This window comes from Hemicordylus capensis, chromosome 1 (genome assembly GCF_027244095.1).
Source record: "Hemicordylus capensis ecotype Gifberg chromosome 1, rHemCap1.1.pri, whole genome shotgun sequence".
Classification (NCBI taxonomy): domain Eukaryota; kingdom Metazoa; phylum Chordata; class Lepidosauria; order Squamata; family Cordylidae; genus Hemicordylus; species Hemicordylus capensis.
Genome location: NC_069657.1, coordinates 382,134,746 through 382,159,969, shown reverse-complemented (window position 1 = coordinate 382,159,969; position 25,224 = coordinate 382,134,746). Strand labels below are relative to the sequence as shown.

Here is a 25,224-nt window from a genome sequence, read left to right as displayed (position 1 = left end):
TCTGTCAGTTCTCTTTCTCCTGTCTCCTGAGTAGTAAATGGAAGAAATTGATTATGAGTAAATTGTATTTTTAATACTATAGTTCTTAAAGCTACAAATGAGTGTGACAACAGAAATACATATACATGAGTAAAAAAGCAATGTGTGGAAATGCTTTCAGTTGGTATAGACGGAGTGTCCCAGTTTAAACTTCACGTGGAACTGTGGTTAAAGCTTGGTTCTGTATAATGTTTCTGAGCCTCAGGAGCATGTGTTTCTCTCTTCACTGCCTGTGCATGCCTTGCAAGAATTCTGTTTATTCTGAAACCAACCAAGATGGGTTGTGATGTCTGAACCGACCAAGCCTGGCTTATTCTAATCAGCTTTCCTAAAATAAGTTGAGATGAAACCCACTTCAAACCTTAGGTTTATAACTCAGTTCATTTTAGGGAAGTTGGCTAGAATATTGTAAATAAATATTGACTGTGAAGCCCAAACTGACCAATCTTAGTTTGTTTCTAAGTGAAAGCAGAAGCAGAATGTTTTGAAGACTCACATGAGCAGGGAAGGGGGAACTCATGCTTCTGAGGCTTGGGGACATTGTACCAAGCTTTAATTGTTGCCCTGCATGACATCTGAACCGGCTCAGTACATTCTTGTGCTTCCTGAAGTGCCTTTGACAGTTCATTTAGGAGTACCTGTAGTGGTTAGAGTGCTGGACTAGGACCGGGGAGACCCAAGTTCAAATCCCCATTCAGCCATGATACTAGCTGGATGATTCTGGGCCAGTCACTTCTCTCTCAGCCTGACCTACGTCACAGGGTTGTTGTGAGGAGAATCTCAAGTATGTAGTACACCGCTCTGGGCTCCTTGGAGGAAGAGCGGGATATAAATGTAAAAATAATAATTATACTGTCTCTCTCTCTCTCTTGGTTGGAAATAATAGCCAGATTATTGCATGTTGGGTATTGATTGAAAGATTAAATTCAAGCTAGTTATATTTACTGGAGCAGTCTTAGGTTTTTTTGTGAATAATGACTAGGCACAGCTGATGACCTTCAGAACTGTTTGACTTCTGATCCAAGGTACACTGTAGTGAAAACAGTCTGAACCCAGAGATAAAGCAATGTAGCTCTTGCTAATGTGCAGCAAATGCATACAACACCTGTTCCTGGAATTGGCTTTTGCAAGATTGAAGGTTATGGTGTTAAAGTGGCTGGGCATCCAGGTCATGATTTAAGCACCATTGAAATCGGTGAGACAAGTTAGTTATGACTAACTTAAGTCCTGTTAATTTTAATGGGACTTAATCATGACAAACATGGTCATGATTGCCTGCTATTTCTGTTTGACAATACATTTGTGTGCTGCTAATTCAGAATTACTGTCCACTAATAATTTATGATTGTGCAAGGTACCTTCTCAGTTTAGGATTCGCAAACCTTCACAGTGTTAACTGCAACTTTGTATGTAACCTTCTGGTCCGCCTACTTTTTTAATATGTTTAAAACATTATTTGTTCACATGACTGAAATCCATGGGGCTGGTGGGGAGGCAGGAGTATAGTTACCTTCCCCAACCATGAGTAAAGTTTGTCTAGTGCAGTGCCATGCTGCATGGCCACATGATCGCAACAGAGGAGATCTCGGCACAAGGGATCTGGAGGAGGAAGTCTTCTAGTATCCGACAATGCATTGCATGGGCAAAAGAGAGGCTGCACACAGCAATGCAGCAGCTCCCTGGCTGCTCTGTAAGTGGCACTCTATGGTTGAGAGCCAGCTGGGCTCCTAGGAGCTGCTATAAACAGCCCCAATCGCACACAGGATTGGGGCTGCAGAGGTAAGAAGGGGCTGCTCACCTTTTACCTTAGTTAAAAACCAAGGTAAAAGGATGGGATAGCCCTACTTCAGAGTGGCTAGGTAGGAGTGAGTCCCAAGGTACCACACAAGCTTCTCTACTCTGGATTTCGTGCTCCTACCCAGCTTTGCATGGGGGTGTGAACAACCTCTTGTGACTGACATCCCCATTAAGAGTGCAAAAGTGCTGCATGCAAGGAGCCTCTTCAGGGTTTAGTGATCCACATCCTTTCAGCACAGATGGGGGAGAGTCCATTTTTGCTTGTTGTGGAAGCATTCTTTAACACCTCTAAATGTCCCTGAGGGTCACACAGCCCAGCTCTGTCAGAGGATGCTTATTGGGACATGCTAGTTTTTCTCTCCCCATTCTTGTCCCATACCAAATCTGTGCTAGGTATGATTTTGTTCTTACAGGAAGATCTTTATTTTTGTTGTAGTACTTTATTTTCTAGTAGCATCTTCTCTATATATAATTCTCTAAGACATACCCATGGTTAATCCTGCGTGTGGCAGCTCTCGTGAGAGTTCATGAGCAGAAGTACCTGATTAGGCAGTGAGGATTCCACGTGCAGATAGGGAGGAGGAGCCTGTGATTAAGGTAAGCTGGAATGCAACTGTTACTGGTCAGAAGATGTTCTTGATTATAGAGGAGAGGAATCTATCTATATAAAAGGATAGTGGGCAGGGGTCTGCGAAGAGAGGGGTTGTGAGGGAGGAAAGAGCCCCTTCCTGAGAAGGAGGCTGCCGTTGTGTGAATTAGATGAGGGAACAAGATCTGTTAACTTGGGAAGGGGGAGGGAGAGAGAGAGATAAGAAGGGAAGGGAAAGAGACTTGGGGAGAGCAAGTGGAGTAGAAAGATAGAGAGAAAAAAGGAAGGGTGAGGGACGGGCTCGAGCCTGTCAGCAGCCTGAGGGGAACAAGCAGCGGCAGCAAGGACGGGCCCAATCGACTGCTGCTGTTGTTCAGGGCTACTGAGGCCATTTGCGGAGGGAGACAGGCAAGGGATGGGCATGGGCCTGTCAGCGGCCTGAGGGGAACAAATGGCCATGGCAGCAACGAGGAAGGGCCTGGTCATCCGCTGCTGCTTCTGTGGGGAGGAGCAGGGCTCGAATGAGGGTGGGGAGGTCTCTGGGGATAGGGGGCTGCAGCTTGGCCAATAGGTGCCAGCAACACTGCAGCCACAACCAAGAGGGGTGAGGGGGATGGAAGCAACCAGATGGAGGAGGAGGAGTGTGGCTCCGGAGGATGGAGAGATCTCTTGAGTTGAGGGGGGGCTGTGGCAGAGGGTGAGGGGAGTAATCAAGTACTAGCGCGTATATGCTCTGCATGGGTTAAGCTAGTTTTATTTAAAGCAGTAAGGAACTCCCCATTTCTGATAAACTTTTAAAAAGGCAGTTCAGACACACTTGTCCACCCAGTCTTTTAGACTCAGAACTTACAATGCATTAAATTTAAATAGTTTTAATGTTTTAATTTTCTTTTAAATTTTGTTTTGTTGTAAATGGCCCCAAGATGTGAATGTTGGCTGCAGTGCCAGATTAACCTAGTAGCAAAAGTAGCATATGCTACAGGCCCCACATTTTCGAGGGCCCCACACTAAATGTTTCCAAGCTGGCTGGTGAAATCGGCATCTCACGATCTGGCAACACTGTTGAGGGAGCTGCATGCTGCATGGTACATGTGGTGGGTTCTGCATGTGTTGGTTGGCTCCTTGCTGTGTCATGTGCAAGCGTGGTGTCCTTTGTGCTATCTCCCACACTCCCAAGCCACTGTAGCTTGCTCTGTTATGCCACTGGAGGGTGCGCGACCACTGTGAGCCTGCGACAAGGGATGTGCGACTCTAGGGCTGGACGTGGTCAGATATCAGTGACTGTCAATTAATTACTGTCACTTTGTGACTTGCGAGTGTGATTGTGTGCCATGTATAAATGCCCGCTTTGAGGGAGGAAGGGGGAAGAGAAAATACACATGCGAACTCGTTGTGGCGTGTTCTTCCTTGAGCATGACTGAAGTAGTATGTAATCATTACAGATGTCATTAATAACATGATAAGAATAAATAATTTTGTTCAAATTTAACTTTATTGAATTAGTTAAGTATATGTTTAGACTTATGAGTGTTATGTAAAAGTGTGGTGTGATGGGAGAGAGTGGTGTGGATGTGGTTAGTGATGAGAAGATGTGGTGGATGTTTCAACAGTTATATGGGGTATGACTCAGTTCATGATTCCTCATTGTTTTCCTGACTTTTCGGTAGTCCGAACCAGCTCAGGAACATACAAGTTCGGATTAGACTGTGAGGTTCAACCTATATTTCCCAACATAAACTTAATTTAGGGTGCCTTTATAACATATGCTACAGGCCTGCATTAGCTTAATCCGGCCCTGGTGGGTGGTATATAAACGCATTAAACAAATTAAATAAAAATAAAGGCCATATAACAAGGTGACATGAGTGACACAAATTATATTAAATTTGATGAAATATTTAAGGAGAACAGGGAGGGGAGCTGGTGTTGTGGTAGCAAGCATGAATTGTCCCCTTTGCTGAACAGGGTCTGCCTTGGTTTGCATTTGGATGGGTGACTACATGTGAGTACTGTAAGATATTCCCCTTTCGGGGATGGGGCCATAGCTCAGTGGAAGAGCATCTGCATGCATGCAGAAAGTCCCAAGTTCACTTCCTGACATCTCCATGTACGGCAGGGAGAGACACCTTGCTGCAATTTTGGAGAGCCACCGCCAGTCAGTGTAGACAATACTGAGCTAGATGGACCAATGGTCTTAGTATATGGCAGCTTCCTATGTTCTTAATTGTGTATATTGCATGCATTTAGTCAGTTTAGGCTTCACTGCTAGAAAGGGCTACCTTACATTAACGAAAAATACTGCTTGTCACTTCTCTGGGTATTTTGATTTGTGGTATGTACACATGCTCAGTAGTATTGGTCGCTGTTCTTCTTGTAAGACATGCAGCCTGTGTATCCAAAATGAACCAAAAGCTTTTTTATCAAGTCTGGAATGGAACTTAACCACTCTTACATATAATATGCAAACAGACTTTATGTAATCTAAGTACTGCTATAATCTTTTAAGAATCTCTAAGTAGTGCATATCGACTCAGGCAATGGTTGCATACTAGATAAGATTTGTGCTGTAGTATAGAGGGGATTAGAAATATCTGGTCTTGGAAATTTTTTCAGTTGTGCTGATGCTGCTAGTACTATTGTAACTTGAAATGCAGTTCTGTATCTTAAAGTTAAAAGACAACTTAACTGGAACATAAACAATTTTCTTAATTTCAAATTTCACTTATGGAGTTATTCTGTAGGCTTCTTTTGCAGATGCCTTCTTTTGCAGGACCACCACCCGCCCCCCCCCCCCCAATGATATATTTGGTTAAATAAAACAGACAGAAAGAACAGAGATTCACCATTTGGAAACCTGAGAATTGATTTATATGTTGCCATATCCCCTGTGCCCTGCTCAGGTGAATTGTGTAATTTACAGAATTCAGCATCAGCAGCTAATCTGATCAGATAACTTGTCAGAAATGTACTTAACTGGTCAAGTATGTTGTTACATCTGAATTATGAGATCCTCATTTGCGAGGATCAGTGGAAATAAGCCATCTTATTTGGGTAAAAACATAATTGAGCTGAAACTAATATCTATGATACACTGTACTACATAAGACTTGCTTGGATTGTGATTAACTTTGTGTATGTTGATTAGTAGGCCATTCAGAGTGGCATACTATATTGTGTGAAATGGCCCATACTATTACTATTTTTTGGCATGTGGATTGTGCATTTGTGCAACAAAAGGTAATCTTTGCAAGTAAAACTTCCTGAAATGTCTTGTCACACTATTACATTTTTAACTGTCTGCTTCCACTGATCCTGCAATCCATAATTGTGTTCTAAATCCCTGACTAAACTGTAGATGAGATTCTTCCCTGCTATCTAGTAAATTTGGGCAGTGATATTTTGTTCTTGAGCACTAGGAGTATGGACTTGCTTTCAGAACCTTGGTATCCCCATGAAGGTATCCTTTGTAGTCCTAATAGTGAAAGTGGTACCTTCTACGAATTGCTTCCCCGTTAACACTCTAAGATACATTTGTAGTGTAGTGGGGAACATGCTTAACAACTGGAGTCACCTGTTTCTGACCTGCTCTCCCCAGTTATGGGGCCAGAGTCCCTTTAAATTCTGAATCGGTTGAGGAGCTGGAGTGGGCACTCTAAAGCTTTTATTCCCAGGACTTCTAAATGTGATGCTATGTCTACTGTTCATCAGATGGGCTGTCAAGGTGTTTGGTGGCAGCAGCAATCTTTCCCCCCGCCCCCCACCAGCCCACATAAGCCTGGTGGTTCCAGGAAGCAAGGCCATGGGAAGTCACTTACAAATTTTATTTTATACTTCTTTTTGGTAGTTTCTGGAGTCAAAATGCTTCTTTAAAATCAGCTAAGGTCCTACACATTGAGACTGAAATTATTCCAAAATGAACATAACATAAGCTGCTTTTGCATGCACACCCCAGCCAAATGATTAGTGGTGGTTCTTATGTTGGAAGATGGTTTAATGAACTGGATCCAAAGCTTTGGCAGAGATGCACTCCATTGTTGGAAGCTCCTTTGTGAATGGAAGGAGAGTTGCAAGCAGCAGGGATCCTTCCACGAATAGTGGAATTCTACTCATGGAAGACGCTTCTAGTGATGGAGTAAGAACTTCAAATGTTACTCAGTTTCCCTAATCTCACTCCCTGCCCCCCAAGGATTATTGTGGTGAGGGGATTTTCCATCTTTTTAGTTTGTGGTTATGTTATTAATGGACAGTATGTTTATCTTTTGACTTCAAGGTTAATCTAAAGAGACCATGCCCTTTTTGGGCAGATGATGGCCATTGCTCTATCAAAGATTGCCATGTGGAGCCTTGTCCTGAGGTATGTTACTCCAAAATGAGAGCCAAAACTATGTTGTGTATTATGCTAATAAGGTATTCCCACCTATACAGATCTTCAGGGCAGCTCACAGCAAATACTAAAACAATAACATTAATTACCTCTCCCTGCCACTACCAGATCTCATTTAGTATTCTTCTCCACCCCCAACAGCACCTCCTCGGTAATGGCAGCCAGTAAAACTACACAGTTGATAACATGTAGGTGAAGTGGGGCTTCTCTTCCTCTGAGCCACAGATCTAAAAGTACTCCTTGGCTTTTGCCTCATCTTCTCTGCAGCAGTTCCAGTTGGCAGGAATGGCTCTGAGGTTGGGATGGCATCAATTTCCACATCAGGTATTGGAGGTTGCCGCTGCTGGTAGACACTAAGTATGTAAATAGTCCCTGTGAAAAATAACCAAGATGAGTTATGCAGGTGGGTGGATAGGCAGGGCTGCTTCTCCACTAGGCAGCAAATTTAAAAATGCTACCTCTCCATAAGATCTCCAAATGGCAGGAAGGGTTCTGGAGGTGAGAAGAAAACAGTCTCAATGTCGGCTTAGGTATTCTGGTGGCAGTTTATGCTGCTGCATGTTAAAGCCCCCTGTCAATTACATGTTGAAATGATTACAGTAGCTTAAATACTCATAGGGCAATGTAGTAGCTTCTAGTTCTATTAAACTTGATACTACAGTCGCTTAAATCCCATTGCTCTGGTTTAAATGGCTTGTATGTTTTGACCATACCAAAATCAGTTAAAGCAATTCTGATTGGTTTTATGGTCTCTCCTTATTGGTTTTTATTCTTTGCATTTTGATTAGTGTGTTTAGACTGTTTTTAGAATTGTAAGCAACCCTGAGACTACACATTAAGATGTGGAGCAGAAATGTTTTAAACGAATGCTAGAAGCACACAGGAGGGGAAAGCACCATGCCAACAAACTGGAAGAAAGGAAACGGGAATGGTGCAGTAGAAGTTTATTAAAGAGTAGATTCTGCTGCATTTTGAGTATAACTCTTCTTCAGGGAACAATAACATATAAAATATACCAACTAGGATAATAAGGAATAGTTATAAAAGGAACTATATGAAACTACACACAATTTTAAAAATGGAAAAAAGCAAGCCATGGTTATAACCTTATACAAGAGGAAATAAGATAAACCCTAAGTACAAAGACAAAATAAGTTATAACTTCTCACAGACTAGTAAGCAGTGTTCCCTCGAAGGCATGCACCTGTGCGCATGCTCACATGTCTTTTTATGTCCGCTCAGTTAATTTTAGATCCTACTCAGATTGAATCAGGGAGGCCTCATTCTGAATGCACTTGCTGCCATGATATTGCTGCTCAGAACAAAATTCATTCCGCACACAGATGAAAGAAATTAGAGCGAACACTACTAGCAAGTTTAAACAGTATGGCCTGGTTCACATGTACATTTTAACTGTAGTTAAAGCTGCCAGAGTTTGTAACTGTAGTACACCCGAATGTGCAAAACTGCTGTTAAGGGTCTAAAGCTAACTCCAGTTTTCCCTGACATACTCAAATTGTAACTTGACATTTTCTTCGCTGCCAACAACCATGGTTTTGCTGCTGAACTGTTATGCCTGAAGACAGACTCCCCCATAACTGCAGTTAAGTGCCCATTTCCAAACTCCAGTCATGGAGGTGGTGGCACAGACCCGCCCAAGGCCACAGCTGCTCTATACTTTCAGCACTTCTCGCTGGCAGCCGCTCAGAAAAAAAGACTCCTGTTAGCCATGCAGCTATGGTGTTGCCAGGCTACAGGGACTCCAACATGCCCCATCCTGGACTGGCCAACCTGTCAAGCTACACAGCCACTTGTGGGCAATGGTCAAGTTATATTTTTCACAGAGAAAGGGTGGGGAAGGGAGGCCCAGCCCTTTCCTGGGTGGGAAGATATGTTCCTGTAGCCTTCCTCATGAGAAGAATTGTCTATGGGTCACAAATGCCAAATGATACTTAGGTTGTATGAGGTGGTGCTCTCAATGTACAATGATTAGCAGCCCATTACCCCATCGACTACTCTCTCATGAGAGTGAGGGGAGCTAAGGGGAGCGAGGGAGGATGCTCCATGCAGGAAAGCTATGGGGGTAAGTACCCGAGCAAGTGCTGTCCTGGTCTTGGCAACTGCCACCAAACCACTGTCAAACCCTGTTTCTTGCCAACCAAGGAGAGCTGGTCTAAGGAGAGGAGAGCTGGTCTTGTGGTAGCAAGCATGACTTGGCCCCTTAGCTAAGCAGGGTCTGCCCTGGTTGCATTTGAATGGGAGACTAGAAGTGTGAGCACTACAAGATATTCCCCTCAGGGGATGGAGCCGCTCTAGGAAGAGCAGAAGGTTCCCAGTTCCCTCCCTGGCATCTCCAAGATAGGGCTGAGAGAGATTCCTGCCTGCAACCTTGGAGGAACCACTGCCAGTCTGTGAAGACAATACTGAGCTAGATGGACCAATGGTCTGACTCAGAATATGGCAGCTTCCTATGTTCCTATCCGCCAATATGGAGATGTGCACCCCTACCTGCGTCTCACAATGGGTGACACAGCTGTCCCGGGGCTCTAATACAGGAATCAATGCACCTTGAGTTCTACATACATACACTGCAATGCTGGCCCTGGCCCGGGAGTTTCGAATCGCTGGAAAGGTCCGCTCCCCAGCCCACTGCCTGCACTGACTATGCAAATGGTCTGTGTGGGGGTGATATTGGCAGGGTCTGAAAGGCAGACCCCCAGAAGGGATTACAGAGCAGCCAAGTTGTATTAGTCACACAGAAATGGTGGGGAGAGGGGGCAGCCTCTTCCCCTTTTGGGGGTTCATGCCCACAGAGGCTAGTTCATGAGCAGGATAGATTGAGGACAGTCTTGGGTCAGCTGAGATCCTTTTTCAAGGAAACTGCTGCCTGACCCAGGGTTCAATGGCCAGGCATGAGAGTGACCAGCCACAGGGACACTCCTGGACAGCTCACGAGAGGGACCATCGGAATGGAGAGCAAATAAGTAATGTGCCTGGAAAAAGCATAGCTGATTCAGGAGGGCAGTACATTCTTTTCTCCACCTAACACCTCCCTCATGAGAGTGTCGGGCCATAGGTGCTCCGAATAGAGTGAGGGTGGCTTCTGGCTCACAGCTGTGGGATGTGCTCTCCCAGGGAAAACATTCCTAGTCGTGGGGACCGTGGAAAATCTGCCACGATACCATGCCCCCTTCCATGTGCACAGGTATACCCTTTCCAGCACCCCGAAACAGCCACCCCTCTCTCAGGCTTTGTCCAGCGAGCGGGTGGGCTTGCCTTTCCCATCCATCTCTGCTTCTACAGATCTGCATATGGCAAGAAGGTGGATCAGGACCTGAGAGTTCTGAATGGGTGGAAAGGTCCCAGTGTCCAGCCCTCCTCCAACACTTCACATGCACCAGGGCAAGGGAAAGGTGGCAAAGAAAAGCACCTCTGGGTGCTTACAGGTCCACACAGAGGAAGAGTGTGGGGAGGTTTCAGGGGATCTTTCTATTTATTTATTTATTCCAAAGCCCTGGGGCTGCTACAGAGAAGGCCCATCCCAAGTCACCACTAAATGAGCTGGCGGCAACTGTAACTGAACTGCTCCAGAAGATCTTAATAGGTGACAGGGTTCATGACAAAGAAGGCACTCTCTTAAATACCCTGGACCCAAACCATTTAGAGTTTTTTAGGTAATAACTTGCACTTTAATTTTCACTCAAACATTTCAGCAGCCAGTGCAGTTCTTTTAAAATTGGTGTTATATGGTCCCTTTGGGTTGTCTCGGAGACCAGTCCAGCTGCTGCATTCTGTTCCAATTGTTGTTTCTGAACTAAGTACAAAGGCAGCCCCACATAGAGTGCATCATAGTAGTTAAGCTTGGAGGTTACCATAAGAACAGCCCTGCTGGATCAGGCCCAATGCCCATCTAGTCTAGCATCTCGTTTCGCACAGTGGCCCACCAGATGCCGCTGGAAGCCACAGGCAGGAGTTGAGGGCATGCCCTCCCTCCTGCTTTTACTCCCCCGCAACTGGTTCCCAGAGGCACCCCGCCTCTGAGGCTGGAGGTGGCCTATAGCCCTCCGACTAGTAGCCATCAATAGACCTCTCCAAGCATATGCATTACTATTTTAAGGTCATTTACCTCCAGAAATGGATGTAGCTGACTCATCGGCCAAAGCTGATTAAAAAGTACTCCTGGCTGGCTCAATCTGAGAAACCAGAGAGAGCTTTGGATCCAGGAGCACTCCCACCTACATACCTGATCTTTCAGGGAGAGTGTAACCCCATCCAGAACAGGCAGATCTAAACTTTCTCATATCCTGACCCCCCACTAGTCAGTACGTCTGTCTTATTTGGATTCAACTTCAGTTTGTTATCCTTAGGCAGGCATTTAGTTATAAATCATCATAAAAGGAACTATATAACTAATTATCCTCATTGGTATATCTTATATGTTGTATTCCCCTGAAAAGGAGTTACACGCGAAATGCGTTGGGATCTATTCTTTAATAAACCACTGTTGCTCCATTCCTATTTCCTTCCTTCCTATTAAATAAATGCTAACCACATTTATAGCTCAGTCCTAGGCAGGTTTAATAGAAAATGCTGTTGATTTTAATGGAACTTACTTCCTAGTAAATGTGCACAAAATTGCAGTAATAAACATTGTCAGATCATAAGTGACACTTCAGCAGTTTGATACTATTGGATGTCAGTGCTCAAATAGCTTTGTGGCTTGCTCGCTTAATATATTAAATTTTTCTTCAGCTCAGATTGAATTTGACTTGCAAGGGATAGAAGTGAAAAGTAATGTAGTTCTTACATCTATTTTAGAGTAAAGTACCAGTTGGAATTAAAGCTGGAAGTGCTAACAAAGTAAGTACAATCTTCTGAAATAATATATTAGCACTGTTTTACTATTCCTTTCCTCAGAAAGCAGGGGAGTAGTAAATTGCAGTAGCCTTGAATGTAAAAGCTAGTCTGCCACTCCTGACAGCTGCCGTAGCATACTCCATTTACCCCGTGGTGAAAGCAGCTAGAGAGAGGTGAGGCTGGCAGTCCCATAGTCCCACTGTGTTTCCCTGCCATGGAAACACAGTTGATCACTCTAGCTGTGCTTTTTCTTTTTTCAAAGGTGAGTAGAAGCTTGGTAGACCTAGTCTGGTAGCATTGATAATCTGATTAACATGCATCTACTCAATGTAGCTTCCTCCTGAAATTGAGAAATTATCTCATGGGAAGAAATCCAAGGCAAGCTCTGAAGAGAAGAGCTCTCAGTAATGTTTACTTGAATCTTCATACATTGTTTTTCTTTCTCTTGTACATGCATGCCTGAGGTTTATAGACATTAGTATTTTATGACCCATGTTGCTGTGGTATAAAATATTTTGGAAATATGAGTTTATTTTGAATGGAAACTTTTGTTGGAGTCAGTCCCAGAGGACAGTAATACTTTGAAAGATCCACCACATTTCATGCTTTGCAAGGTGCTACCCCACTCTAAAGTTATTGCTACCTTAGGCACGTGGCAGGCATCTGAATTAAAGTGAAAACATCTGCTAAATGTGTTGAAGGCAGAGCATACAATATGATGTATCTTGCAGTATTCAAGGACTGCAAACCATACCAAAGAACTTGAAGACTGTGAACAAGCTAACAAACTGGGAGCAATAAACAGCACACTAAGGTAAGTCTTGTTCCATTGTTCACAGGGAACGTGAGGCCTGATATTTGACAGCTTTTATTGGTTGTCTCTCCATATTTGGTATTCTTGCAAATACTACAGAAAGGAGAATATATTTGTTACCACTTACACAAAATGTATTTCATGTTGCCATGGGTCCAGCTGAAATGAGTAACATTAAATTGTGTACACTACCTAGAGATACACATCAGGTGGTGTATAAATATGTTAGATAGATAAATGATGAATACAACCAGCAGAAAAGAGGCAGGATCTACCATACATTGTTTCCTAGTTTTCAGACCTACTCTTTTGCTAGAAAGAAGTAGCTGTGAATTTGAAACTTGATTTCAGAATGTACTAATATCTCCATTTCCTCTCACCCAAGACTTGTCAGCCTAGACTTACTAAAAATTACAGAACAGCATAGTGAGTACTAGAAACATGTTCTTTAGCACAATAGACTTAAGCTTAGCTGCCTACAGTAATGCTCCTTCCCTTGGACTGGATGTGCAATTGCAGTGTTAACTGCAGACTGCATTATATGAAAATAAGTTAGGAACATAGGAAGCTGCCTTATATCATGTCAAACCATTGGTCCATCTAGCTCAGTATTGTCTACACTGACTGGCAGCGGCTCTCTGAGGTTACAGGCTGGAGTCTCTCCCAACCCTACCTGGATATACTAAGGAGTGAACTTGGGACCTTCTACATGCAAATGCTCTTCCACTGAGCTATGGCCAGTGATATCTTGCAGAACTCAGTGTGCTCAATCCAAGGCAAACCTTGCTTAGAAAAGGAGACAAATTGTAATCACTACCACAAGACCAGCTCTTCTCCTCAATTGCTTGACCCCTCGTTACTTGTTGTGTAGCTACATGGAAAATATTAGCAAACTTACTTTATGATGTGCTTATGCTAGTTTTTATGAAATGAGATTTTATTGAGACTTTGATGCCTTGGGTACCATTTTTTAGGATTATCTTGGTAGTAAAATCAGACTTTTTAAAAGAATGGGGAAATGTATATACAAATGAAAATGCATGCCTTGAGTCCATTTGCCAGTGCTCTTTTTTGCTTTCTACAGCAACCAAAGTAAAGAGGCTTTCATTGACTGGGCCAGATATGATGATTCACAGGACCATTTTTGTGAACTAGATGGTAACATTGTTCTTTTGAACTATTACATTTTTGCAAGGCAACATATAGCCAAGTAAATAATTATAGAAATGATATCCATCTACTTTATAAAGACAGTGTGTGCCAAATGATACCTCTTTATAGCTTGCTCTTAGAAACATAGGCTCAGTTCAGATGATCCTACCACTACTACAACAAATACTTTATTTATATACTGCTCTTCAACCAAAGTTCTCAAAACGGTTTACATAGGAAAAACAAATAATACATTAAAAAGATGCTCCCCTGTCCCCAAAGGGCTCACAATCTATTAAAAAAAAAAAAAAATAGCAGATACCAGCAACAGCCACTGCTGGGGCTGTAGGCTCACCTGCTTCTTTCTCCCCCTCTTTCAGTTTGCCTTTGTTTACTGTTTAATGGTAGTCCATTATTTGCTGTGACTTCTAATGGTTTGGAGGGCAAACACCTAACCATATTTGGCTGATTTAAACATTGCAGCAAACTGGTTTTCAAGCAGAAAATGTGGAATAGGGTATGTGAGTTTATAGCTTATTCATGATTGTGTTTTCGAGGTACATCGTAATTGTACCATTGTAGTATTGTTGGTAGGCATCACCAGAGTATACTAGTTTCTATGGGGCTCAAGTTGCAAAAGAATAAATCTTAAAATAGAGAATATGGAGGGTAATCAACATTTAAAATGTTGAAATCAGATCTCTAAAGATTTAATCTAGAACCATTTGCAAGCCCACTTGTGCCCGTCAGTTACCATGTGGCTGGCTATTTTTCCTTGTGCAGATACAATTGATTAACAAACATAGCAAGAGAAATTATGAAAACCAAATGTTAGTTCTTCTATTCCTCAGCTAGAAACTAGGGCCTTTCCTGTAATATGTTCTTAATTTGTATTGTAATTTTGAGTGTGCATATGGGTAACTGGTACCTTGATGCTGCTATTCCATCAAGTGTTCTAGCGTGTTGCAAACAATGAAGAGAAGTTGCAGCAGACCATCTGCTGTAAAGTTGCGCTGTTGACTCCTGGTGACCACAGAAGCCCTGTGGTTGTCTTTGGTAGAATACAGGTTTACCATTGCCATCTCCTGTGCAGTATGAGATGATGCCTTTCAGCATCTTCCTATATCGCTTTTGCCCAATATAAGAAGTGTTTCCCATAGTCTGGGAAACATACCAGCAGGGATTTGAAAGAGCATCCTCTTGCTCCCTAGGCAAGTTACTTCTACACTGCTCCATTAGGTGGTTTTCTTAGTTAACTGCCCACTTATTCAATGGTGAAGAAACCCTGAATACTATTAATTGCAGTGGCACATCAGCCAAATAATGGACTCATCCTTTGGAGATCCAACTTAACTGCAGTTAAGTATTTTGCTTAAACACTCCATCTGCTCATATGTCCTCTTCATGATATCTGCTCAGATACCATTGCCATCTCCTGTGCAGTATGAGGAGATGCCTTTCAGCATCTTCCTATATTGTGGCTGCCCGATATAGGTGTTCCCCATAGTCTGGGAAAAATACCAGCGGGGATTCAAACAGGCAACCTCTTGCTTCCTAGGCAAGTTACTTCCCTGCTCTGACATTAGATGGCTGGTTATCTGCTGTAGCTCCCCCAAAATATTTTCTTTGCAAGCGCTTCTTTAATGAGTGCATAAGTAAATGTAAGTATATGTGCAAATTGCTTTTAATTAGGCATGTGCATGAAATGTTTCTGCACATGTGCTGGCGCCATGTGTGTGCATGCAGGTGCTGGCTGCTGGGAACAAGGAAGCAGCCGCTCATGTTCTTTTGAGCAGCACGGCATAGTGCTGCAACCAGAACAAGGCAGCAGAGTTGCTGGTAAGGACCTGCATACCTGCTCCTCAAAGCTTTTGCTTGTCCCCACTACGCCTGCACAAAACATTTTGTGTGCATGCCAACTTGTAATGTCCCATCTGAGCAAGCTTCTGTATAGTGTGATTGCAAGTAGTCAGAGGTAGTATTAGTTTAACCAATCTGTTTCTGTTTGTGCAATATTTTGTATGGAAGTAGCACATTCAAATGTATAACCGAAGTGGGTGGTGGTTTGTCTTTAGATGAGAGATCTCCTGATGCTCAGTATGTGGATTTGCTGCTGAATCCAGAGCGCTACACTGGATACAAAGGACCCTCTGCATGGAGAGTATGGAACAGTATCTATGAAGAAAATTGCTTCAAGTAACTTGCGGGAGAGGGAAAATTATTTTATTTTGACATATTTAAGCTGTTTCTCTGAATTCAAACGGATTTGTTTGTTTCTTTAGGCCTCGATCAGTGTATCGGCCATTAAATCCACTGGCTCCCAGCAAGGGTGGGTCATCTAAATATTTCACATTACACTTGTATCAATATGAGATAATTATAGAGATTTTGAAAGATCAACACAACTGTGTGTAATCCAGAAAAGGAGGAAGAAGTTTGACTGGAGATGTGCTAAGTCACTTCCTTACCTACATATGTGTGTAATTAACTTAAAGGATTTATAACCTGCCTTTGGAGAAGTACCTGCAAGGCAGCCTTCAAAACAAATCCATATAAGAACATAATGCGTAACCAAAGCAGCCCCAATACAAATTACAAAACATGAAATGACAAACAAGCAGCAAGATAAAATAGCAGGTAAAACCAGTAGGAAGATCCTAAATGCCCATGGGATCAGGGCAAACCACCTGGTGCCTAAAGACAGCAGTGAAGCCATCAAGTAAACATGCCTACAGGGTTGGTTCCAGAGCTTGGGCAGGGTGGTTTACATTAAAACACTAAAATCAATTAACTGTTAAAATTGAAAACTGTAATGTCTGGAGACAGGGCCTTCTTAAATGTTGTGTTCCCTTCAAAATCTCAGCAGCAGGAAAACTTAAGCACAAAAGTGGTCCAAGGAACCAGACTTATTTTTTTTTAAAATATGTCTTGCCTTCCAGTGCAGTACTGCCTGAGGCAACTCTCAACAATAAAACAATATAAAGTAAATAAACTCTGTTAAAACTAGACCCAATTAAAAACAAAATTTACAAACTTAAAAACCCACCCGAACAGTCGAGAATAAAAACTTCTAGCCTCTCCAAAAAATAAGTCCCTAAATGTTAGTTTAAAATGCTGAGGGAAGGAGCATAGTGAAGTTCATCCAGGAGGGCATTCCAGGGTTGAAGGATCATAACCAAAAAGATCCTCTCTCTGATCCCTACCAATCAGATCTTGGTCAATGGTAGAGATGCAAGCAGGGCCTGAGATGTAGAGTGAAGGGCCCTGGCAGGTTCATAAGCACAAATGTGTTCTGACAGATACTCCAGCCCTGAAGCTGTATTGGACTTTAAAGGTCCCTTTGAATCTAGCCCAGAAGCGAATTGGTAACCATGAAACTGCTGCAGGATGGATATAATACTCGTGAAGAAACTAGCATGGGCATCCTTACAGGGCATTCTGGAACAGCTGAAGCTTCCAAATGGCTTTGTTAAATAAATAATAAATAAATGTCTAGCATTTCTTATGTTAGACACTCTGGCTTGATTAAGAATGCCCAGGATTAGTGGAGAGGGAGTCACCTTCAAAGCTTCTGGTTTTGTTTCATCTTTGCTTGAACTGCTGCTTGCTCCAAAACAAGCCAATTTCCTATTTGGAATCAAGTGACTGTCTATGCTCTGATTCCATGGCTTTCTGTAGAAAGCTCCAGTTTCCCAGAGACGAGGGCAGGGGAAGAGGCTGTCTGCTAACAACTTCATCCAGCGCAGGTTGTATACCACTTCCCTAATTTGAAAAACCATTAACCTCCATTTTACCAAGACTGAGTAATAACAATTCGACTTTACTGATGTTGCTGGTTTTTTGTTCTTGTTTCATACTGTGTAGCTATGTAGATATGTTACTTGGATCTTGCAAATTTACTTTATTTGGTGAACTGTGATTTACAAAATTGAAATGGCTGTGTAAAACTTAGAGTTTTGAACAATTTGCTTGGGGCAACTCAGAAACATAGAGTTTTTGAAAATATCAGATTAGCAATAGTGAAACATTAGAGTTTAATATTTTGTGTACATGTGTTATACAGTATGAAACAGTTTCCCTATTTCACCGCCTTGAATCCTTCTGTCCTGAATAAAATAATGAATGGGTGAATTTCAAATCAAAAAGTGTAGGCTGCTGTTTAAATAAGTTATAACAAATGCATGTTTGAATTTTAGTATAGACATAAGAGAGGCATAGAATGTTGCTGATTTTTCTATATACTTTATTTTTTCAGGGGAGGATGATGGTGAGTATTCCTAATTCAATACATTTTATTAATTCACTGTATCCCCAAGGCTAAGGGCAAGTAGAAATGTGTTGGGTGAAATAGAGGTTTGTAATACAGCTTTATAATAACCTTGCTGCCACTGAATTCCAATGTGAAGGAGGAGGGGTGAGAGGAAGAAGGCATTGAAGATAAGAAGCACAATTCTGACCTTGCCATTTACTTGTTTGGACTTCATAGGATGGCTTTTCCATCTGTTGAACATTTGTGTTGGATTACGTGGACTCTAATGCCAAATTTAACAACCTGAAAAAAGCCAGCATATTTCAAACCCTAAGGACTGCAAAAAATAAGCTTGAGAACATGTGGCCAATGCCTGGAGCAATCCTAGAAGCCAGAGGGTACTGAGTAGGATTTGTGATAAGTGTTACTCATAACTACTTGTCCATTTCTTGTGCGTAGCAGAAATGGATGGATTATACAGAGTAAGCAGCTATTCTGTGGAACTTGGTGGTCTATATAAATAGATCACTAAATCATTGGATTCTTTATTGCATTAGTGAAGTTGAGCACAAAATGAACTTTGTGTTTCTTTTCAAGCTTGAAACACAACAGGGATGGCTGTCATGTTTTAAGCTTGTTCTGTTTAAATGGCTGGCTTTGACAAACCAACTGGAAATGTTTGGAGTGTTCTAGCCACAGGGAGCAATAGGGAACCCACTGATCCCCATGGGTAGCTCTTAGTGACGCCAAAGTGGCTTGTGTGGTAGGGCATGATGGGTCCTACCACACAATATAAAGCATCCAAGGATAAAATTGTAAAGCACATAGAACAGGCCCTGCTGGGAGAGAACCAGCATGGCTTCTGCAAAGGTAAATGTTGCCTCACAAACCTTCTGGAGCTCTTTGAGAGTGTCAACAAGTGTGTGGCTCAAGGTGATCCAGTTGACATAGTATACCTGGACTTCCAAAAAGCTTTCAACCAAGTTTCTTATCAAAGACTCCTGAGGAAACTTAGCAGTCATGGGATAAGGGGACAAGTACGTGTGTGGATTGCTAACTGGTTGTAGGACAGGAAACAGAGGGTAGGTATAAACGGAGAGTTTTCACAATGGAGGGAAGTGGGGTCCCCCAGGGATCTGTACTGGGACCAGTGCTTTTAAATTTATTCATAAATAATCTAGAAGTAGGGGTAAGCAGCAATGTGGCCAGATTTGGAGACGATACCAGACTCTTTCAGGTAGTGTAATCCAGAACAGATTGTGAGGAGCTTCAAAAAGATCTCTCCAAATTGGGTGAGTGGGCAACAAAATGGCAAAGGCGGTTCAGTGTTGGCAAGTGTAAAGTGATACACTTTGGGACAAAAAGTATGCCAACTTCAAGTATACGCTGATGGGATCTGAGCTGTCGGTGACTGACCAGGAGAGGGATCTTGGGGTTGTGGTGGACAGCTCGTTGAAAGTGTCAACTCAATGTGCGGCAGCTGTGAAAAAAGTCAATTCCATGCTACGGATCATTAGGCAAGGGATTGAAAATAAAACTGCTAATACTATAATACCCTTATACAAAACTATGGTGCAGCCACACCTAGAGTACTGCATACAATTCTGGTCACCACATCTAAAAGAGGACATTGTAGAACTGGAAAAGGTGCAGAAGAGGGCAACCAAGATGATCAGGGTCCTAGAGCACCTTTCTTATGAGGCAAGGCTACAACACCTAGGGCTACTTCGTTTAGAAAAAAGACTACTGCTGGGAGACATGATAGAGGTCTTTAAAATCATTCATGGTGTGGAGAAAGTGGATAGAAATTTTTCTCCCTCTCACATAACACTAGAACCAGGGGTCATCCAATGGATTGCCAGGAAATTTAGGACCAGCAAACGGAGGTACTTTTTTACAACACATAATCAACTTGTGGAATTCTTTGCCACAAGATGTATTAACAGCCAACAACCTGGCTGGCTTTAAGAGGGGTTTAGATAACTTCATGGAGGAAAGGTCTATCAACAGCTACTAGTTGGAGGGCTATAGTCCACCTCCAGCCTCAAAAGCAGGATGCCTCTGACTACCAGTTTCAGGGGAGTAACAGCAGGAGAGAGGGTATGCCCTCAACTCCTGCCTGTATGCTTCCAACAGCATCTGGTGGGGCACTGTGTGAAACAGGATGCTGGACTAGATGGGCCATGGGTCTGATCCAGCAGGGCTGTTCTTATGTGCTACCTACCACTCAACCCACAAAAGAATTGGGCAAGGGGATGATTTTTGAAATTTTTTAAACTCCCCCCATAAACTCCCATAGGATTCTGTAGGGTGTTTAGGAAAAAGTTAAAAATTTTGGTAAGTCACCTGCTTGCCCATTTCTTTTGTGTGCTGGGTGGTAGGTAGCACCCATCATGCCCTACTACACAATCCACTTTGGTGTCGCTAAGAGCTACCCATGGGGAACAATGGGGTGTTTCAAGTTTCCCATTGTTCCCTATATCCAGAACAGTTTTACATTGCAACTTGCAATGCATTTTGCAAGCCTGCCTTGAAAAATGCTGCTGAAGTTCTCAGTAAAAAGGAATCTGTGCCTCCCAACACAGAACACACATTTCAAACAGTCCAAAAATGGCCACAAAAGAATCACTGACTCAGAATCCATTGCCAGCCATGGTGCCTGTGCTGCAGTAACATCATTGGCACAAGTTGCTCTCAGACAAAATCATGACTCCTTATTTTCTAGCATTGCAACAGCTGCCATAGTAGCACCCTTAGCAGGAAGCGTAGCCATAAGCTCATCTAGAGCAACTTCAGCCACATTTGAGTGAGCGGTTGAACATTGCAATACAGATTGCAGAGCAGACCAAAGCAGTGAGTAAAGCACAAGTTAGTCTCAACTCAAGGCCAGACATGGAGCTCATCACAGCAATCGCCAAGAAATAAAACAAAAAGTGGCTGTTCTTACAAGTAGGCTCGGGCAGTCTAGCCTGGGCTAGGCTGCTCATGTGGAGCACCAGGAACCATGTGGATCCTGGTGCTCCCGCTCAGGCCAACCTTACTTTTAAGCCTGGCTCTTGGCTGAGGTTAAGGTAGCAAGAGCTCCCTTAACTCAGCTGTTGGGATCGTATGTCTCTTCGGCCTAGACTCAGCCCGAAGAAACACAGAGGTGGGTGTCTAAAGCACCCGTCTGACGGGAATCTCCCAGATCTGGTTAGTGGTTTCAACATTCATAAGTAGTGGGTTCTGCGCCTGCGCAGATCAGCTTCGGGAAGAATTTGTTAGCTCCTCGCGACGCCAACCGCCCACTGCACGTGACTGCAGTACCCTCTAGCAGCGGTTAGGCGTCTCCATATTCAGTTTCTTTCTGACCGCCATATGATCAGTACTCGGAGACTGTTTGCTCCTCATGAAAAGTTTATTTGTTTTACGGCTTTTTGGACTTTGGAAAACAGACTTGGACTCTTCTTACGGATTTCCCCTTGGTTTGTTTTTAAATTGATTCGGTTTTGAACTTCTGGAACGGACTTGACCATGTGTGTTTTTTTTTATCCAACTGATTCGGCCGCGATCTCAGACCTCCCCCTACGACCACGGAATGGAACGGCTACCAATTTCTGAGATGAGCAGCATGAGTAAGGCGAGTAATCCCAGCAAGACAACTTTTAAACATTGTACTGATTGCCGGGGGAAGATCCCCTCAACAGACTGCCATACCCTCTGTTTGTTTTGCCTAGGGGAAGCGCACGATACGGCTTCTTGCTCGGTCTGCGTTATATTCAACAAACGGACTCTTAAAAATAAGTCTTAAGTCGGGTAGTGCGACTTAAGGTCTATTTGATGGAGGATGCTTTGTTGCCTAGGGCTGCTCAGAAGACTCCGACATCGGGTCCTGCGCTGAAAGCGCAGTCTAAAAGTCTGGGGAAGTTGAAAGGGATCTTGTCGATATCTGCCGCTTCAGCATCGAGGGCCACGACGTCGAGTGCCTTGGCAACGGAGCCCTCGTCAACATTTAAACGACCAGAGGATCATCGGTCTGGCTTAAAGAGAAAGCACAAGGGTGACACTTCTGGGCACAGTTCTACTCATAAGAAGCACAGACATCATGACCAAGTTGCAGAACATACCCCTTCGCCTTCAGGGCTGCAGGATTATGTAATTCCTCGATGTCGGGCAGCGTCTTTGTCTCCGGCTCCGACACCCTATCAATCTCCTCTGACTCCTGGGCTTCAGTCATGAAGCAGTCAACATCATGAACAGTCAACATCGAAGGAATCCAGGTTGAAGTCTGAGAGGCAGACTTCAAGTCCTGAGACACGACACTGACACGAGACCGTACCCGTAGCTCACCCGTCGACGTCGATGGCTTCGGCATCGATAGCTGCGTCGGAATCGACAGTCGCAGTGATTGTGGACACAGAACTTGACGCTGACCCCAACATTGAGCTTGAGCACCTCGACATCGAGAAGGGGCCGACGTTGGTGGTTCAGGTTTTGCCAGTGCCATCCCCAGCCACACCAGGGGCAGGCGAGCAGGAGGCTAACAGACTAACCTGCATGCTGAACTCTGAGGAAAGTACACCCTCGATGGGCACCTTTACAGGTTTTCACGTGGGTGACTACTTCCCTGGGCAAATACCAAAGACACCTTCTCTATCGGCAAAGGGGACGCTGGTCTCAGGTCTCTTACCCAGTGGTGGTTGGGGTGACACGATGAGAATACCTGGCGCAGACTATGCATTATTTAGAGAATGGTTACGTGAACGGGAACAGACCCCTAGAGTTATTAAAGAGATGGCTGTGCAAACGGCTTTAACGCCAGTGCAACGCATAGAGATGGCCGTTCAAGCATCGGTGCCTTTACCACGTCAACACTGTTTCCCTACAAGCTAATGTGCCACAGGTTCCACCACTTCCCAATTCCACCCTGCACCAAGCAGCGACTCAGACAACGCATTCTCATGTACCTGTGCCTGTGACCTCGACTGGTGTTTGGAACTCACCTGTTTCATCTGATGATGGTGAAGATGATGATATGGAGGATGATTACACCTCTGACTCAACTCCGGATCCGGACGACCTGGAGGCACCTGCTCTCCCAGATCCAGATTCTAATGTTGTGGTAGTTCCATCAGTGTCACCCAATGAAGAGATGAAGGGCTATCATCAGCAAGTGGCAGAGATGGCTCAGGTCTTAGGCCTGACCCTGAAAGAGAAAACCAGTGACTCAGAGGACCCTGTCTACAACATGAGGGCGGCTTCTGGACTGAAACTGGTGTACTTACCTATGCTGCCTCATATCACCAGGGTGGCAAAATCGGCTTGGGAAGTACTCCAGACTTCAGCACCCACCTCGAAACGCTTGGAGGTGCTCTATCGTGTCCAGGAGGAGGAGAATGCATATTTGGTGCATCACCCTGCTCCAAATTCATTAGTAGTTGATTGTTTGCCGCCCTTAGATGTCGTTGCACATCACACCACACCTACGGACAAGGAGGGTCGTAAGTTGGATGTTCTGGGAAGGCACACCTACTCGACAGCATGTTTGTCTATTAAAATTGCCAACTATGTGGCTTGTCAAGCAAGATATACGCATTCACTATGGGAGGCGCTGTACGATCAGCATACTAAACTGGATCCTGGAGAGTTTATGAAAAGATTTGAGGCTGTATTCACGAAGTCTACTGCAGCTACCCATCAGCAATTGGCTAATGCAAAGCACTTAGTTGGGTCGGAATCCCGGACATTGACATCGTCCATTATTCTAAGGTGGCATGCCTGGCTGCGAGCTACAGGTTTACAGCAGGATATGGGAGATCGGATTGAGACTCTTCCATTTGATGGTGCAGGCTTGTTTTCAGACAAGACCGATGAAAATATGGAGCAATGGAAGAAATCGCAGAACACAGCGCGATCTTTTACCAACCCACGATATACGAATAGATACTGCCCGTACAATCAGTACCAGAGGCGGCAAGGCAGTTACCTTACCAGCGGTTTAGAAACAGTAACAAGCGCCCTTATTATCCCAAGAACAGGACCAATCAGTCTGGCCAAATTAAGAGAACACCGCAATCAAAGCAGCAGCTTTGATCCGAAGGCGAGCCCACTGCCAACGTGCAACTCGCCTCCTCAAAGCAACCTGACCAACATCAAAGCAAGGAACATCATCTCCTTGAACTATGCCAGAGTTACCATCAAACTGGCAAGCCATGCTCAAGCATGGCACCATATAACATCAGACCAGTGGGTCTTGCGCATAGTGACAACGGGCTATGCGCTAGATTTCGAGGAGTACCCTCTGTTTCTGGGCGTGAAGTACACTCCGGAAACTCCTGTCCTGAGGGAGGAGGTGGAGAAGCTTTTGATGAAGGGGGTGATATCGCCGGTCCAGTGGGCTCTCAGCCAGTCGGGTTTTTATTCCTGTTACTTCCAAATCCCCAAACACGATGGGGGCATAAGACCAATTATGGATCTCGGGGACCTAAATCAATACATCGAGGTACAGAAATTCAGGATGACAATGTTGCAAGCCATCCTTCCTCTCCTCCACGGGGAGAATTGGATTGCAACGCTCGACTTGAAGGATGCTTACTTTCATGTAGGCATTCAGGAACTTTCTCCGCATCACCATGGGGAGCGAAATTTATCAATACAACGTGCTACCTTTTGGCTTGGTCACCGCCCCGCGAGTGTTCACGAAGTGTTGTCGTGGTGATAATAGCCTATCTCAGAACAAAAGGACTGTCCATTTATCCATTTTTGGACAACTGGCTGCTGATGGCCAGTACGCGGGAATAACTGCTGGAGCATGTACGCATGGTAACGACCCTGTTGGATGATCTGGGCGTGAACATCAATTGGGAAAAGTCCTTTTTACAGCCAGCGAAACGCCTTCAATATATCGGGGCACTGTTAGACATGACAGCCCAAAAGGCTTTTCTTCCGAGAGAACGATTTTCATGCCTACAGGCACTCATCCTCTTGTGTCAGAGAAATCCAATACAGAGGGCAAGGACTATACAGGTGATTCTCGGCCTGATGGCGTCCTGCACCACCACGGTTTTGTATGCGAGAGAACCACAATCCAAACAGCTGACACTTCCAGGCAGGGTGCTAGCCTCGCTGATGTGGTGGACAAAGGAGTCAAACATGCTCAATGGCGTGCAGTTCCAGTCGCTGAGACCATCCGCCATGGTGACGTCATATACTTCACTGCAGGGCTGGGGTGCACATCTGCTGCACCACAAGGTGCAGGGTCGATGGACGCCAAAAGAGAGACTTCTGCATATCAACTTTCTAGAACTTCTGGCTGCGTACAAGACCTTGGTTGCCTTCCAAGAGAAACTCTTGGGGCAAACTGT

At 44.0% G+C, this 25,224-nt stretch overlaps 1 protein-coding gene across 2 annotated transcripts in view; it reads left to right on the top strand.

Annotated features, from left to right (window-relative positions):
• ERO1B (endoplasmic reticulum oxidoreductase 1 beta) overlaps nt 1-25,224 on the top strand; it is a 47,782-nt gene that overhangs the window by 4,007 nt on the left and 18,551 nt on the right. For both annotated transcript variants that reach the window (XM_053300060.1, XM_053300068.1), the window contains exons 3-9: nt 6,696-6,779; nt 11,628-11,669; nt 12,398-12,480; nt 13,565-13,638; nt 15,708-15,828; nt 15,915-15,961; nt 17,888-17,899. In XM_053300060.1, coding sequence (XP_053156035.1) covers nt 6,696-6,779; nt 11,628-11,669; nt 12,398-12,480; nt 13,565-13,638; nt 15,708-15,828; nt 15,915-15,961; nt 17,888-17,899 — 463 coding nt within the window. The remainder of the gene's footprint in view (nt 1-6,695; nt 6,780-11,627; nt 11,670-12,397; nt 12,481-13,564; nt 13,639-15,707; nt 15,829-15,914; nt 15,962-17,887; nt 17,900-25,224) is intronic.